General features: G+C 39.5%; 4 protein-coding genes and 2 long non-coding RNA genes across 9 annotated transcripts in view; 2 read left to right on the top strand and 4 right to left on the bottom strand.

The window, feature by feature from the left end:
* The window catches only part of LOC130693700 (protein timeless-like), a 9,865-nt gene extending 6,358 nt beyond the window's left edge, over window positions 1–3,507 (bottom strand). Inside the window, exons 1-6 of the mRNA XM_057516884.2 lie at window positions 3,236–3,507; window positions 2,873–3,136; window positions 1,650–1,744; window positions 1,501–1,562; window positions 911–1,094; window positions 550–843 (exon numbers count right to left, since the gene is read on the bottom strand). Coding sequence (XP_057372867.1) covers window positions 550–843; window positions 911–1,094; window positions 1,501–1,562; window positions 1,650–1,744; window positions 2,873–2,972 — 735 coding nt within the window. The 5' untranslated portion in view covers window positions 2,973–3,136; window positions 3,236–3,507. The remainder of the gene's footprint in view (window positions 1–549; window positions 844–910; window positions 1,095–1,500; window positions 1,563–1,649; window positions 1,745–2,872; window positions 3,137–3,235) is intronic.
* Window positions 1–14,732, top strand: part of LOC130693739 (phospholipid scramblase 2-like) — a 27,698-nt gene extending 12,966 nt beyond the window's left edge. The window contains exons 1-9 of one of the 3 annotated variants that reach the window (XM_057516933.2): window positions 12,239–12,386; window positions 13,250–13,372; window positions 13,470–13,577; window positions 13,647–13,864; window positions 13,923–14,039; window positions 14,153–14,200; window positions 14,253–14,346; window positions 14,414–14,481; window positions 14,552–14,732. In XM_057516933.2, the coding sequence (XP_057372916.1) occupies window positions 13,252–13,372; window positions 13,470–13,577; window positions 13,647–13,864; window positions 13,923–14,039; window positions 14,153–14,200; window positions 14,253–14,346; window positions 14,414–14,481; window positions 14,552–14,596 (819 nt within the window). In that variant the 5' untranslated portion in view covers window positions 12,239–12,386; window positions 13,250–13,251 and the 3' untranslated portion in view covers window positions 14,597–14,732. Of the gene's footprint in view, window positions 1–12,238; window positions 12,387–13,040; window positions 13,132–13,249; window positions 13,373–13,469; window positions 13,578–13,646; window positions 13,865–13,922; window positions 14,040–14,152; window positions 14,201–14,252; window positions 14,347–14,413; window positions 14,482–14,551 lie in introns of those variants that run through there. The other 2 variants (XM_057516932.2, XM_059494701.1) reach the window with 2 other exon arrangements.
* Window positions 4,076–4,550, bottom strand: LOC132087865 (uncharacterized). Its single transcript, XR_009420736.1, has 2 exons — window positions 4,381–4,550; window positions 4,076–4,320 (listed from the first exon to the last, which is right to left on the bottom strand). It is a non-coding gene; the product is annotated as an uncharacterized LOC132087865 (long non-coding RNA).
* Window positions 5,342–7,135, bottom strand: LOC130693768 (uncharacterized). Its single transcript, XR_009001754.2, has 2 exons — window positions 6,738–7,135; window positions 5,342–6,364 (listed from the first exon to the last, which is right to left on the bottom strand). It is a non-coding gene; the product is annotated as an uncharacterized LOC130693768 (long non-coding RNA).
* On the bottom strand, window positions 7,143–8,178 carry LOC130693752 (ras-related protein Rap-2c-like). The gene is made up of 2 exons (XM_057516951.2): window positions 7,471–8,178; window positions 7,143–7,404 (listed from the first exon to the last, which is right to left on the bottom strand). Exons 1-2 carry the CDS (start codon window positions 7,765–7,767, stop codon window positions 7,156–7,158), a joined length of 546 nt encoding a protein of 181 aa, XP_057372934.1. The 5' UTR covers window positions 7,768–8,178; the 3' UTR covers window positions 7,143–7,155.
* Window positions 8,425–11,084, top strand: LOC130693726 (phospholipid scramblase 2-like). 2 transcript variants are annotated; one of them, XM_057516918.2, is made up of 9 exons: window positions 8,426–8,587; window positions 8,744–8,843; window positions 8,910–9,218; window positions 9,285–9,407; window positions 9,470–9,687; window positions 9,748–9,912; window positions 9,987–10,080; window positions 10,172–10,239; window positions 10,334–11,084. In XM_057516918.2, exons 2-9 carry the CDS (start codon window positions 8,813–8,815, stop codon window positions 10,391–10,393), a joined length of 1,068 nt encoding a protein of 355 aa, XP_057372901.1. In that variant the 5' UTR covers window positions 8,426–8,587; window positions 8,744–8,812; the 3' UTR covers window positions 10,394–11,084. The 2 variants fall into 2 exon arrangements, with proteins under 2 accessions (XP_059350681.1, XP_057372901.1); XM_059494698.1 differs by having other exon boundaries at window positions 8,425–8,843.

Raw genomic sequence — 14,732 nt, 5'->3', positions numbered from 1 at the left:
TGGAAACAACTCAGCATTTAGCACTCGAATAAATCATGACTATTAAAATTGATAGGTAGAAAACTGTTGTACACGAGCTGAAAGTAATAGTTTTGCTGCGAACTCTCAGTACGACGAAGACGGATGTACATGGATAAACAGTTAGACATTCTACCAACTTTTATCGCGACTGAAAATCGATCCTAGAGTTCCTCTTCCACATAACGCTTTTCTTTTTCCTTCTCCTAATGCAGCCGTACTAAATATTTCAAAAGGCATGGCGTTGTTCACCGTCTACTCGGTTGTCAGGCAGAGTTACTGCGCTCTTGCTATACCAACTCCTGACGCTTGAACGCATTTCCTTTCGATAACAAGTTAAAGTCTCTTCTCAGATCAAACCATTTCTTGTCCAGGGATTTCTAGCAAAAAGGCAGTAAAAACTGTGCCATCCTTGTTTAAAAGCTTCGTGCGCTCGATTGCATATGTAAACGAAATAGAGGGAAAGATCTCCGATTTTTGAACGGGCAAACCTTGACAACGGAACGCACTGACTAAATGATCGATAAGTACCTTCTGTGAACAGGCCAGTAAATTGATGAGCATCCGATCAAGTCCTTGCGAAAAAAGGTTCCAAAGCAGTCGATTTTGCTGGGAACAATCGGCTGTGTAACCATGGCTGTGCGAGTGCGGACCCAAGTACGGTGTCTGCGAATTGCTCGTGCCAGGTTGTGCCACAGATGCCGTTGTCCCATTATCCACGACTTCCACCATGTTTGGAGGTCGTTCTGGAGCGTGAAGAATATTGCGAATCAGCAACAGACAGTGATTTACCGACTCGCTGTCATCGCTCGACAAAGGTTGTTGCTATGGTCATAGAAAAACACCTTGAAAAAACGGTACACTAATTTTACGAAAAAATACTGGGACATACCTTCTCCAGGAGACGGTGAAGGTGATCCAACACGGCTCGGGTAGCCCTAGGATCCAGAAAAGCTTCTTTGGCATTGTAAAGAAGCTGGGTCAGCTCGTGAACAATGTGCTGTGATGACGGGCTCTGGTTCGATGTCTCCACGCAGACCAGACACTCGACGGGCACAGTAAGCCCAACCAACAACCTTCAAAGAATAGAGAAAATCAATTACAAGTTTCGTGTTGCTTACTTCACGTAAACAACTAATGAAAAAAATAAAGGGTGCTCTGTCTGTCGATCTCTTATGACAAAGGAAAAAAGGAGAGGGGCAAAGAGCCAAGAACTTTAACAGCATTTCCTGCTCGTGTCTCGTAAAGAGACCAGTTGATTGAACAGGTGCTACCATGGGTGACTGCTAATGTTTTGGCATCTAACAGCACTCGGGAAACCAAATTTGGCCATATGCTAAACAATACTCTAAAAAAATGCTGCATCACCAAGGAGATATTGCTTAGAAATGTTTTATCAAGTACTAGTCAACTATTGTGTAAGTGCTTTTCCTTGTCGCTTTCTGATGCTAATTTAAACCTCACTATAACGTGATTGCTTACTTGATTGTCGAACGAAAGACGCTAGGCTGATCCTTACTGTTGATCAGGATAGGGATCAGATCCTGCAAGAGAAAGACGAGTTTTAATAACGGAAAGATACTAGAATTGCTTTAAAAAAAAATAGGTGAAATTGTTTTTTTTTGAATTACCTTATTTAGAATGTCCATGAAGCCGAGAGCTCGTCGAAGTGGACGAGTTGTTTGGTCTTCGCTGTTTAACTTGGCAATGATTTCTTCAAGGTGAACTGGTATTTGTGTGTAAACAAAAACAAGTGTTATAACCAAGTCTCGACGAAAGAATAAACGGTTTTTTGTTGCACAATAATGGAAGAAAATGTGATCACTTTTTGAGGAGAAACGAGACAAACAAAACTAGACGAATGTTAAAACTAAACGAATTTTCTTGGATTTCTCTTTTCTGAGTTTCAATGTTTGATCAGTCGCGGGAAAGCTGGCTAAACGCCGATGATTCACTAATGATCTGGCTTTCACCAGAACAGCAGCACCAGTGAAATCGAAAAAGATTGCACGCATCTTTTTTGGGCGAATTGAAATTAATTTCTTGACGACCCGTAAACGCCAGTTGCGACACAGTGTGAAGAAAATTCGGAGGTATCTGCGGAAAGTATAACGCACTGGTCGGGAGGTACGACAAGGATCGACTGAGTCCTAGACTACGCTGGCCCTGTAGCTAGGGTAGCAATCAGCTACTGACGCAGCCGTACCGTATCCAGGCGAGAAGAGAGCGTAGCTTATCCTCTGTTTTTCGCTTGTTTTTTTACACTTTCATGAAAGATCAACACGTGTTGATTGATGAAAGGTCACGTAATAAATTGAATAAAAAGAAATCACCTTTTTTATTATTGTTTCATTCCCTTTCTCTATCCCTCGAAGCTCGAAGGGCCTCATGGTCAATGATATGTTTTCGGGTAAGCGAGTCCGAAAAGGGAGAGAAAAAACTGGAAAATTTCTCAGTGGTATGGCTGTTGCTCTGAATGCCCTTATAAAGGAAAGGGGAATGGACGATTTAAAAACTGCGGACGTGACAGGAAGCACCTAACTCTCAATTGAACCTAACCGCGAGGTTAACACAATATTTTTTATTGACATTATAGAGAAGTGAAGGATTATCTTCAGATTGAATGCTGGCTGTACGAGTGCCATAATTATAAGATTTTCTTTCAGATGATGTAATGACCAGATGAAAGGTCAAATTTAAACACTTTCAGATAGAAAAGGAAATTTTCTATAAACTAGGGCAAGGTACCTTTATAAGAACAAATAAATTTTCTATAAAAAGTGCTTGAAAAATTCTTGGAATTACCGATTACTTAGCTGCTATCTTTAAGTGATTGTCTCAAAGTTTTACTTACGTAAACATTCATCACTGATGTAGTATTTGTTATTATGAAATGTTCCCAGCGGAATAAGAGACAAACATGGGATACCACCACTAAGTGTTAGCCAATCCATGCTAAATGTTGTCAGCCTGGAAATTGTAGATGAAGTGCTGTTTCACTCTGTACAAACTGTCAGTTGATAGATTTTCTGCTTGAAAGGATAAGTAAAATCTACCAGATGCACATCCATGGGGAACACCACTTTAAATAACGAGCAATTTGATGGCGATGCAAATCCTAAAAATGATCGATAACACTGTAAAATGTATACAAGATGCCAAACATTGAACAGTGTAATTTATCATATGCTACTGTAATTGAAAAAACGCCACTTACCGTTCGTATACACAAGTGTGTCACTAAATTTTTGAGGAATGTGAATGATTAATAAGAAAATCAAACGTCAGGAACGTTCCTATGCAAGTAGCGAATGGCGCCTGTGTAATCCCTCTGACACAAACTCGGTTACGGGAGCAGAACTTTTTGGCTTCTTGTTGATTTCCCTATTCTCTTGGTACTTGATTTGCCTATCCGCAAAACAACTACTCACAATCGATGAAGCCTCTTCTTTATCGGAATGTCTAAAATATTTCGGCATTGGCAATTCTCTGATGGATGCCTGAAATTTGAAGTCAAAACCAATGTTGAAGAATTTAAATAGTGCCACGTTACGAAAATTACATTTCCTTTCAATACATCTTGTCGAATAGTTACATACTAAGTAAATTAATCAATTTGCCGTTACAGAGGTGATTCATTTCCCCTTTTTTCTTCATTTCCTCTTTCCAATTGCATCTTGCTTGACGAGTCGTAAAAAAATACGCCTTTCATCAATCACGATCTGATATAAATGTAAATTTTGCATGCAGTACTAGAAAGTTAAATATTCGATGGTTAAAGTATCATTGAAGTAGGCAGCGTCAATACGTGCCGATAAACATGCACCGATGTTGGCTCGATGGAATTTTCGATCAATACATCGTAGTTGTAGGACCAGCTTTCCCCCTTGTTCGCAGGTGCCACGTGAATCGCCATCACATGTTTGTCATGTTGTAGCCTTCTTCAACCAAAACCGGAGCACTTTTCTTTATTAATTCACAGGTCAAGGTGGGTCATCACGTTTTTGTAAACACTTCAATGTTATAGATTCTAATAATCGCCTACTGCTTTATTTAAAAACGAACATGTGGGGTGAGATTTGGTTGTGAAGGACATCTGTGTGCAGGGCATAAACCCCCTTGTATACAATAGAGGGTGCCATAGACATCATCTGCCAATGATTAAAAACACTTGCTAATGGCGGCAGGCCTCCATGGGGCTGGGCTGTGCAAAGTGGTTGCAGTGTTCGCACAGAACCCGATAAACAGACAAAGGCGGTCTAAAATGAAACCGGGGCAACATATTTGTCGATTGTAAATCTCCTCCGGCATAAAAAGGAGTAAATACATGGCTTTTTCTACTACGTTTCTAACTAATGAAACCTTGCTGATTCTTATCTTCCTTTCTTCACCGCTTTCGAAGCACCAGTGTGGGAATACAAAGAAAGTTTTCAAACGCACTTTCTATTGTCCTACCTCGATCAGAATCGAAAAAAAAAGTGCACCTGACTACTTAAATTGAAAAATTATGTTTGTCAATTTACAGGAACATTTGAACATATGAAAGTTTAAAGTGAAACGTCAACCACGAATCGGTTTTTTGGAGACTGATAAGTACGTCTGGACAGTCGTGGGAGCGTCACGTGTCACCACCACATGTTCCAGAACATGTACTTTACACCACTGTAAACTTGAGTACACATAAACTATCACTTTTGCAACACAGCTGGTAATGGTATATATACTTACTGTTTTCTTAGGAAGTTAACTGCGGCCATTAACAGTTTCCACTTTTATCAGAATAATTTTTTCTTTTGTGAAGAACATGAGTTGAATTAAGAGCAAAATATTATGTCACCACGAATCGCTATCACAACATTATCTCGCAAAACGACGGTGCTATCGATGCCTCAAGCGAACTATGTAGAGCCGCGGAAACTTTCTAGGTTAACCGAATTACGACTTTCAGTAGAGTGCCTGGGATTAGAGTCACACTGTTACGCACACACCGCAGCAACAAATCCAAAACAATTTCTTAGCAAGAAACGCGAACACGTTCAAAAGCGGCTCGAATGCTGTTTGTTTGCTTGACGGAAAGTGTACCTTTTACGGCCCAAGACACCCCTTACGGCACTCATTCCAAATCGGTCGTGATCGAATCCCCACGAATAATCGATACATCCATCACGACTTTGGGAAAATAAAAAGAACACCTTAAGGTATCTTCAAACATCGGCCTCTTTGATACGCTCCCGTTCCCTACTGTTCCAGTTGTAAAACAAAACGAACCCGATTTCATGTCACGCTGACTACGGCCTTTCCTTCAATAAAAAGAACTAAACCATACAAGGAAAATACTCAGTGTATTTGCGAATGGATATGAAAAATTACCAACTCTGACAAGAGTATTGAATTCTTATTTGTTATGTTTGTTTTTTTTTGCCGTCTATTTTCACTCGTTTCATATATTTAAAAATCAGATGGGAAAACTGACTGAAGGAAAACTACAGTAGGAGAAAGGAAATAATTTTTTGAAGTGTGTTATATAACGAAGGCATCTGTTTTTTCCCTACCAAAATATGCTTTTTTTGCTCTGTCTTATGCTATGCGTTCTTAATCGTTATTCCTATTTTTATTATTAAAAACTTTTTGCATCAATCTGTCAGAATTTCGCCTGAGAGTTTTGTTTTCCGATAGAAAGTCGTTGCCAAAACACGCAAGCGCAATCACGAGACCAGAAAAAAATTAATAATAATAATAATAAAGACGGATTAAGAAAAGAAATGGGGGAAGAGTTTGATCCTCTTTTCTCTCTACTTCTCATTATGAAATATTTCGTCCTGGTCTCTTGCAATGATAAAGAAAATCTTCAATATGTTTTAAATGGGGGGAAAGGACAGCAGGTCGTTCATGATGACAAAACGAAGTTTCCAAAACGTTCACACATACACCAAAAGGGTTATCACATGATCATATAAGACCTGGCATTGCGAACAGAAAAGAATAAACAAGAGCATGTCATCAACTCTAACGAAATTAGAGGATGAGTAAACAAATTTTTGATAAGGGCAAGGGGAAAAAAGATGAGCGTTTAAGGGCAAGACTTGTTGTTTTGCTTCCCTTTGTTATAGGATTGCATTCAAATAAAAATGACTTATGGTATAAATGAATTAACGCAATCAGGATGAAATGTAAATCGAAAAAAAGACGGGCAAATAAATGGGAGGATAAAAGAACAATGAATCCAATTTTCCACGTCTGGAGAGGAAAATTTCTGGTCCACTAGCATACACATCGTTGGCACTTGAGTCGCGACTGTTTTGAAGAGTAGGACGAAATGGGTCGAAATGCCGGACCGCGCGAAAATCTGAAAATCATCAGGAAAGAGAGCATGGACATTAATTAAAAGTGACAAGGACAAAGATGCTGGCAGCTTATCAAAATCCTACAGACACTATGGAAACCAAATGGGAATCATTCCAATTTAGTTTCATTCCTAGCCGGATTCTATCAGCGAAAAAAGGGGGGGGGGGAGGGGTGTACTTTGGAATGAGAACAAAAGGTGTCGATTTATCTCTTGATCACCAGAAAGGACGATAAAACGAAAAAGGGCTGAAAAGATTGTAAACTCAGACGCGGTTTGCTTTTTCATTGTTGCCTATCAGATGTTAGAAGGCTACCTTATCGCTTCCTGTGTAAAGGAAAACAGAAATGTAAAAAACTTAGAGAAAGGAACTCACCAGGCCGATATATCGGAAACCAACAGATCCAGACATGAAGCCTTCCATGTTCGAGGAAGTGACGAATAATAATAATAAAAAAGGAAACAAGTAACCAGAAAAAAAGAGGAAAATTCGAATGTACAAAAAAAAAAGGGCAGCCGGTCACGGATGAATATTTTCACTAGACTCTTGATATGCAGTGCCATTGCTCCACGACACGGGGCCCGTGATGATGAAAGTTCTTCCTCGGTTTCTCTCCTCACCGAGCACATTTTCCCTCATATTTTGTTCGTTGAAGGGGCCGCGCCCCCCGTCACATAGTTCTAACAGGCATTCACGCTAACACACACGCCACAGATGATGAAACTCAGCAAGATGAAGGGAGAGCACATGATGATGGAAGAATATGAACGGGTTTTTTCGCCGGGATATACGCTCAAAGAAGATTGCAGCAGCAGTAGGGACGCTTTTCTTTGGCGGGATTGCAGTTCATTTCACGAACGATTTCGGCAAAGACTTCATTCACATTCATCTTGTTCCTGGCTGAAGCTTCAATGAAGGGGCAGTTCCAGGCCTGAGCCAAGGCTAGGCCCTCCATTGTGGCCACTTCTCGTTGATGCTCCAGGTCCACCTTATTCCCCACCAGCAACAAAGGCACACGGTCTGTCCCCTTGACACGAGTGATCTGGAACCAAAAAGAGTCAAGAGGTTAGCCACTTCACTTTTCGTAAAAAGCAATCAAAGGACTTACTTGTTCTCGCATAGTCTTGATGTCTTGAAAGGTCTGATGGTTGGTTATTGAGTAGACGATAACAAACCCCTGTCCATTCCTAATGTAGAGATCTCTCATGGAAGCAAACTGCTCAGTACCAGCGGTATCAAGAATCTCCAAGACTGAGGGTGACCCATCGACTTCTATCTCTTTGCGATAGAAATCCTCAATGGTTGGGTCATACTTCTCCATGAAGCAGCCCGTCACAAATTGGACAGTGAGGGCAGACTTACCCACACCTCCAGATCCCAGGACTACTACTTTAAACTCTCTCATTTTTCGTTGCTGGCGTACTCCCAAAGAGAATCACGGACGAACAAAGAGTTAGTCAAAGACTCGGCGGGCTCAACAGGCTGACACGTACTGATCCCGAAGAGATGCTGATGAATAATAAACACAGACACACAGACACAATACACAGGCTGTAAGCAAACTGGAAATTTGACAGAAGCTTTTGGAAGTAGGTAAACAATAAATGTGTTTATTTTTTTTGTTATTGTTGATTTGATTTTCTGTTTTATATCACAGGGGATAGCTTATTGACGAGTTTCTAATGTTTTCAGCCGACTGACGAAACTGCACTGGAGAAACTGGGAAAGGAACTTGGTCCGATGCTTCTTTGATGACGATTTTTCAGCCTGGCTCTCCCCTTGAGGCGTGCAGACTGACGAAGTGGGAACAGGGAGAAAAAAAAACCATGGCCCATCCCCCCCGCACGGGGGACGGGCTATGCTCGTGACGTTTCAGCAACGCCGCTTTAGATAAATCTTCTTTTCATTTCGGTATTGCATTTTCAGTTATTTTCGCCATTTCGTTGCGGATAAAAAATTCTGTATAATGTAACTTCTTTTTGCCGAAATTTGAGCATTCAGCTTGTGCTATGTAATTAGTTTTGGAGGAAAACTATGGCAGTTAGTTCGACTTCACAGCGATGAGCATTAGTCAACCGACATATCCTGGCTGGCCCTGCCCAGAAAAAAAAAAAAAAAAAAAAATTTCACAACACACTGGCTACTTGTTGGAATTCATTTCCCATTGAATTCTCTGAAGTTCATGGTGACTCATGGTTGCTTGGCTACCGCATTGACATACTCTGGTAGTTCGTTCGTACATTCGTTACTGAAAGTATAGTCTTGGTATTAGATGTGTATTTGACCAATGACGTAGTTTTTGATTGCTCAACAATCACGCTTCGCTGCCCATTAACTTGTTCCGCATTTTCACCCCAAAGCCATTATTATCCTTTTCAAAGGGGCGACCGGAACAAGCTGTTGCGTTTGCGGTTTAAAGTGTTCCACATCGTTGAAACTTAGCTCAGATAATGTATGCCCCAAATGCTCCATCAAAAGGAGGTGAGTTGATACCTGTGCTTTCACTCGTGATAAGAGCAATCATTGATTTTGACATACTTATCTCAGATAATCTGCCAGCTCCAGGAGCACCACCACCTTATTCTGAGCAGGGTGTATCCTATCCACCACCTCCACTAGGACAACCTCAACAGACAGGGTATGGTGGATATCCTCCACCTGTAACTGGACAGCCTGAAATTGGCTTTGCCGGTGGTCCTTACCCCCCGTACCCTCAACCAAATTTTCAGCCTAGTGCACAACCATACCCACAGCCATATCCACAACCTTCAGAACCTCCAGTACACCAACCTTATGGAGGATATGCCAATGTTCCAGGACAGCCAATTGTTGCACAACCAATAGGACAACCCAACAGTAGGCAGGATTATGTCTTTTTTTCTTCTTCTAGAAAAGAAAAATACAATTGTTTACATCCTTCAGGTGCTTTAGAATGGATGCCATTGCAGCCACAACATCAACAGAACCGGAGCTGTCCACCTGGCCTAGAATATCTTACCGCTGTTGATCAATTACTTGTTCACCAAAAAGTGGAACTTCTTGAAGGTACAAAATCCATAGCAATAATCACAGAATTTTAAATGCAATCAAATATTTGCAATTTATAGCTTTTGTTGGGTTTGAGACCTCCAACAAGTATACTGTTAAAAATTCTATGGGGCAAAAGGTCTTCTATGCAGCAGAAATATCCGACTGTTGTACCCGTCAGCTTTGCGGTCCAAACCGAGCATTTGATATGAAAATCGTTGATAATCACGGCCAAGAAGTGATTCACTTGAACCGCCCGCTAGCTTGTACTTCTTGTTTCTTCCCATGTTGCTTACAGGCAAGCATTAATCTAAATATGTCTAGTCCACTGTATCTGACCGTTTATGTCCACATTTAGAACATGGAAGTGACCGCTCCACCAGGCACCCCCATTGGTTCAATTCAGCAAGAGTGGAGCATTCTAAGTCCCAAATTTAGTATTAAAGATGCTTCAGGGGAAACGGTGCTAACCATAGAAGGACCTATTTGCACCTTTAGCCTGTGCGGCGATGTTGAATTCAATGTAATACGAAACAGTTTGATTCAATATTTGGTTTTTTAGATAACATATTGCATGAATTTACGAAAAATCTTTAGGTTTATTCTAGGAATGGCGATACAAAAGTCGGAAAGATAAGCAAACAATGGAGCGGGTTAGTTCGAGAGGCGTTCACAGATGCAGACATGTTCGGTTCGTAATTTTTTTTTCTCTATTCGTCAAATTATCACGATCAACAAACATAATGCCAAGTGATTCGATTTTTCCTATGGATTTTGATTAGGCATCAATTTTCCGCTCGACCTTGATGTGCGCATTAAAGCGGTTTTGCTGGGCGCATGTTTTCTAATCGTAAGAATTTCAACGCCGTTGTTTGCTTTTTTAATTCCATTGAATAGGCAGGCTTATATTGTGACATTTTCTTTTTCTTGGTAATGTTTTTCAGGATTTCATGTTCTTCGAAAAAGCTGGCAACGACGAACGTGATCTGCCAGGCATGCTGTAATGGTGCACTACGTCGATCTGAGCAGAATCTCCATGCAGAATCTCCCTGTAATAACTAATCTCAATCCAAGTTATTTAACTACTTATGATCCGGTATTTGTAAGTAAATCTAACATTTATTTTTCACCTTTTGAATATTAGCAGTATTCCTTTCTTTCGTTTTTGTGTGCGAAACTACTTGATTCCTCACACAGATTCATTTTTGTGTGGGAGTAGATCAACCTATTCCACTTAGTGCATACAAAGTTATCAAAGACGACGCTCATATATTTCCAGAAATTGCAATATTTCATGTTGCAATCTGGGATCATCATTTTAAGAATATCTTTAGCCATTGCCATCCCCCATGTGCGTCACTCCGTTTATAGCTACATGCCCCGTCGGCTAAATTGAGTCTAAATCAATTTAGTAAATTGCCATTGTATAGTTTCTAAAATGCCGTGGTGCTGAAAGTTGCCCCTTATCACCCATAGAAATTTACAAATTTCAAAACAGTGTGCTTTGATGGTGCTTCCCGTCCCCTCTTGTTTCCTTGCCCAAATAGGATATCATATTCGAGTCCATGTTATCGGCCAAATCTACCGTTGACCTTTATTTGCCATTACCTTAACACATTAATCTCACAAACAACATAACCACTTTAGTGGAATCTTTCCTTGCTTAAAATTTTTTTCATTACAGTATCACATGAACTTTTTCTTGCTTTATTGTGATTAATAAGCGAATGTTGACAGCATCTCGTTGAGAAGAAGTGAGAGGCTTGATAAAATCTGATAAGTACTCTGTGGGGTCGATGCTACATGACAAGTGGGCAGAGGCTGTTGCACTGTAACTAGCGCGATGTCGTCATGCCGGATGTCATGTATCTGATAAGCTACGCGAGCAAATGGATATGTTCACAGTCCACCCGGACGACCACATCGCATAGTTTCATACGCCTTTGAATATTCTAAGAAAATGTTTAATTAATTGAAAAAGCCAAACAAAACACTGCACTCCGTAATCAAGTTGGGGAAAAACGGGGGGGGGGGGGGGAATACCAGTATATAATTTTTTTTTAGATTCTTCCTTTTCCAAATTGGTGAATTATTTGAATGTGCTGTATGACGTCTTTTTTCTACTAAAGGAAAATTCAAGTCTTGGCTACTACTATGGAAAAAAAGTAAATTTTCTGAACCGTTTACAGTAGACATGGATGCCTCCATCTGAAAGGACTCATCAATTGCACCACTAGTGTAATTGACTCACTATAGCGCATCATTATTAGAGACATTTTTAATCCCTGCAAAGCTTTGACCTCGTTACGTATCTGATCATTCATCTATTTACGATGCAAATTAAATATGATATGACATTTACGACCGAATCCGGTTTGACAATAAGAGATTATATGTTTTGTTGGTATTTATTGCGGTGCATTGCAACACTAATTTTAGATTTGTGGTTTGGCATTGAAAACATAATGTCGGGTATTTCCATCATCATTTGCTATCTCTGTCAGGGTGAATGCGGTTTCCTAGATTGAATCCTGTTGCGTATTTAGTTTTATCCTCATCCGAAACGGATTGTTCTCATTGATTTTGAAATCAGTTCCCTTTGCAAGCGTTTAAACCATACTTAACATTTTAAAAATTGTGTTAAACTTGGATTCCCTTAAATCTAACTTGTTGTAACATTGTACGATTGTTTTTTCGGGTCGTAGTTTCTTAATTTTAAGTTTTGTAACTAAGTCGCTCGGTTTTCCTTTCGGGCATCTTTTTAAAGGTATATTTCATTCTAGTCTAAATTGAGAATTAGTTTGTAATTATTCTTTTTTTGTATTCCAGCTTTGAATTAAACTTGGATGAAAAAGATACCCTTGCACTATTGCACCACAACACCCATCAGACGTTCACCGTTCTCAACTTCAAAGTGCATTCCAGAATAAGGTCGACAATATCTACTCATGAAATGTAAACAACTTAAACAAAACCGTCAGCGTTGCTTATGAAAAGGTCAGTTCATCATTAAATAAAGTTCTGATTCCTTAAGTAAATTCCAGCATTTTCATGAGAAAAAGAATTACATAATACTACCCTTTAGGATTGTTTTGCCTATAGTTCTATGTATAATATGATTTCACACAATTGTTGCATGGCTTCCTTGTTCAGGTCAACTTTTCGTCCTATATCTGCCAAATAATGGAAGTGCGGTGAATTGCCTGATTTTAAACAAACAGCAACAAACCAAACATTTACTATTGGGCGATATTTTTCATCGTCGTTGTTTATTGCATAGTGTTTTTGTTATCGACTAACATCGTATTTACATGTCTACTCACCGTATGCGTCATACGTTTGATTGATATCTAAAACGATTCGTTCAACATAGTGAGTTCGTCATAGCTAGTAACATATTACATCTAGGTGTCGTTAACGAAGACAGTGACGCATCTGCAGACCCATCTGTTATTGAGCTTTGTTTTTTATTTGTATCCTAGAAGTTTTGAAAAGACACACACATTGACGACATTCACGCTCGTGCGTCCCTTTGTTAGTGATAGTGTACAGCAAAGGTCGATTTCTTTAGGTTGTAGCTGATAGGCAATATGCTGCGTTTGTTTAAAAAGAGCACTTTATCTTATAGAACTATGCAATAAGTGAACAGATAGCGCTTGTATAGATAAGCGTTCAGGAGGTCTTATATCCCTGCACTGCAATTAGTTTTGTTGGTGGGTTTACAGGTGCCTTGTCAAACCCAGTAAGTTTCCAGCAACATTTGTAAAACACTATCCGCTATTTTTACTTTGAAAATCGCTTGTATTGTCATGTTTCATTTTAGTTAAAATTAATCCAATATTTTATTGGTTAAACTTTAGAAATGAGCCACGTTCAACAAGGTCAGCCTCAGCACGTTATAGTTAACCAACCTCAATATTATGGTGCACCGCCTCCACAACATGTTATGCATCCAATGGGACCGCCCGGACCCCAACCTCCTGGTCAGTGCCAATTTAACAAAACTAAAAATGATTTTTTCTGGCAATGTTCTGATAACCTTTTGGATAATGCTAAATTATGGAAACATTGTTTTCTTAGCGGATCAATGGATGCCAAAGCCATCGGGAGCAAATTGTCCTCCGGGTCTTGAATATTTAACGCAGATTGATCAGATTCTAGTACATCAACAGGTGGAAATCCTCGAAAGTGAGTGGATCGTTTTCTTTTCCTTAAAGAAATCTGTTATTAATTTTTTTTTTCCGCCGCCTTTCGCAGTGTTTACTGGTTTCGAAACCAACAACAAGTACATTGTAAAGAACTCAGTTGGTCAAAAAATCTTTTTTGCTGCCGAAAATAGCGGTTGCTGCGAGCGTTATTGGTGCAATAACCTCCGTTCCTTCGAAATGAATATCCTGGACAACTTTGGTAACGAGGTTATTCATATTCACCGCCCGTTGGCATGCCAAAGTTGCCTTTATCCATGCTGCCTACAGGTCAGTATTGATTTAGTTTCTTTATTTTCATTTTGATAAAGAATTCTTTCGTTGACAGAAAATGGAAGTATCGGCGCCGCCTGGTAACGTAATCGGCACCATTGAGCAAGAGTGGTCTATTTTCCCTAAATTTAAAGTGAAGGACGTTTCTGGTGATGTTATTCTCAGGATTGAGGTAGGCACTACTAAAGGAGAGCGACTAAACGTTATTCTTAGAATAATTGATTTTAAAATGTGAATTTCCTAACGAATGATAATTAAAAAAATTATTATTTGGTTAACAATTAGGGACCTTTCTTCCCTTGCAGCTGCTGTGGTACTGACGTTAACTTCGAGGTAAAATAAAAAATTGGTTGTGATGAACGAAGATGACCTACTTTTATTATAGATATTTTCCAGAGACGGGAGTCAAAAGGTTGGAAAAATTTCAAAACAATGGACCGGTCTATTAAGAGAAATGGTTACGGATGCTGACGTTTTCGGTATTGGAAAATCTCATAATCTACGCTTTAAAAAAAATCTGATGCTTATCGCATATTATTTATGTAGGTATCAATTTCCCGATGGATTTAGACGTGAAGATGAAAGCGGTTTTATTAAGCGCATGTTTTCTTATTGTAAGTATATTTACATTTTCCGACATAAGAATATCCCGGATGGCCTCTAATACTTTTTCATATCCTTCAGGATTTCATGTACTTTGAGGACAAACAAAACAGTCGTAACGACTAAAGAACGCCTCTTCATAAAAATTTTTCCGCATATTCCGTAATATTGAATGCTATAATCCAAAGGGATGTAAAAAAATATGCAGTGCGTTGCAATGCAAATCATGGATTCCAAATAGAATTATTTTGGTATTCTTTAA

The sequence above is a fragment of the Daphnia carinata genome, chromosome 3 (genome assembly GCF_022539665.2).
Source record: "Daphnia carinata strain CSIRO-1 chromosome 3, CSIRO_AGI_Dcar_HiC_V3, whole genome shotgun sequence".
Taxonomy (NCBI): Eukaryota; Metazoa; Arthropoda; class Branchiopoda; order Diplostraca; family Daphniidae; genus Daphnia; species Daphnia carinata.
The sequence above is the reverse complement of the archived record's forward strand: the minus strand, read 5'-3'. Positions and strand labels throughout refer to the sequence as shown.

Bases quoted from the DNA above. Each gene is read 5' to 3' on its own strand.
- LOC130693752 (XM_057516951.2), bottom strand. From the start codon at position 7,767: ATGAGAGAGTTTAAAGTAGTAGTCCTGGGATCTGGAGGTGTGGGTAAG. The intron at 7,405-7,470 runs GTAAGTCCTTTG...TTTTGGTTCCAG, and splicing joins TCAAGACTATGCGAGAACAA to ATCACTCGTGTCAAGGGGAC.
- LOC130693726 (XM_059494698.1), top strand. From the start codon at position 8,813: ATGTATGCCCCAAATGCTCCATCAAAAGGAG. The intron at 8,844-8,909 runs GTGAGTTGATAC...TACTTATCTCAG, and splicing joins AAATGCTCCATCAAAAGGAG to ATAATCTGCCAGCTCCAGGA. The intron at 9,913-9,986 runs GTAATACGAAAC...AAAAATCTTTAG, and splicing joins GCGGCGATGTTGAATTCAAT to GTTTATTCTAGGAATGGCGA.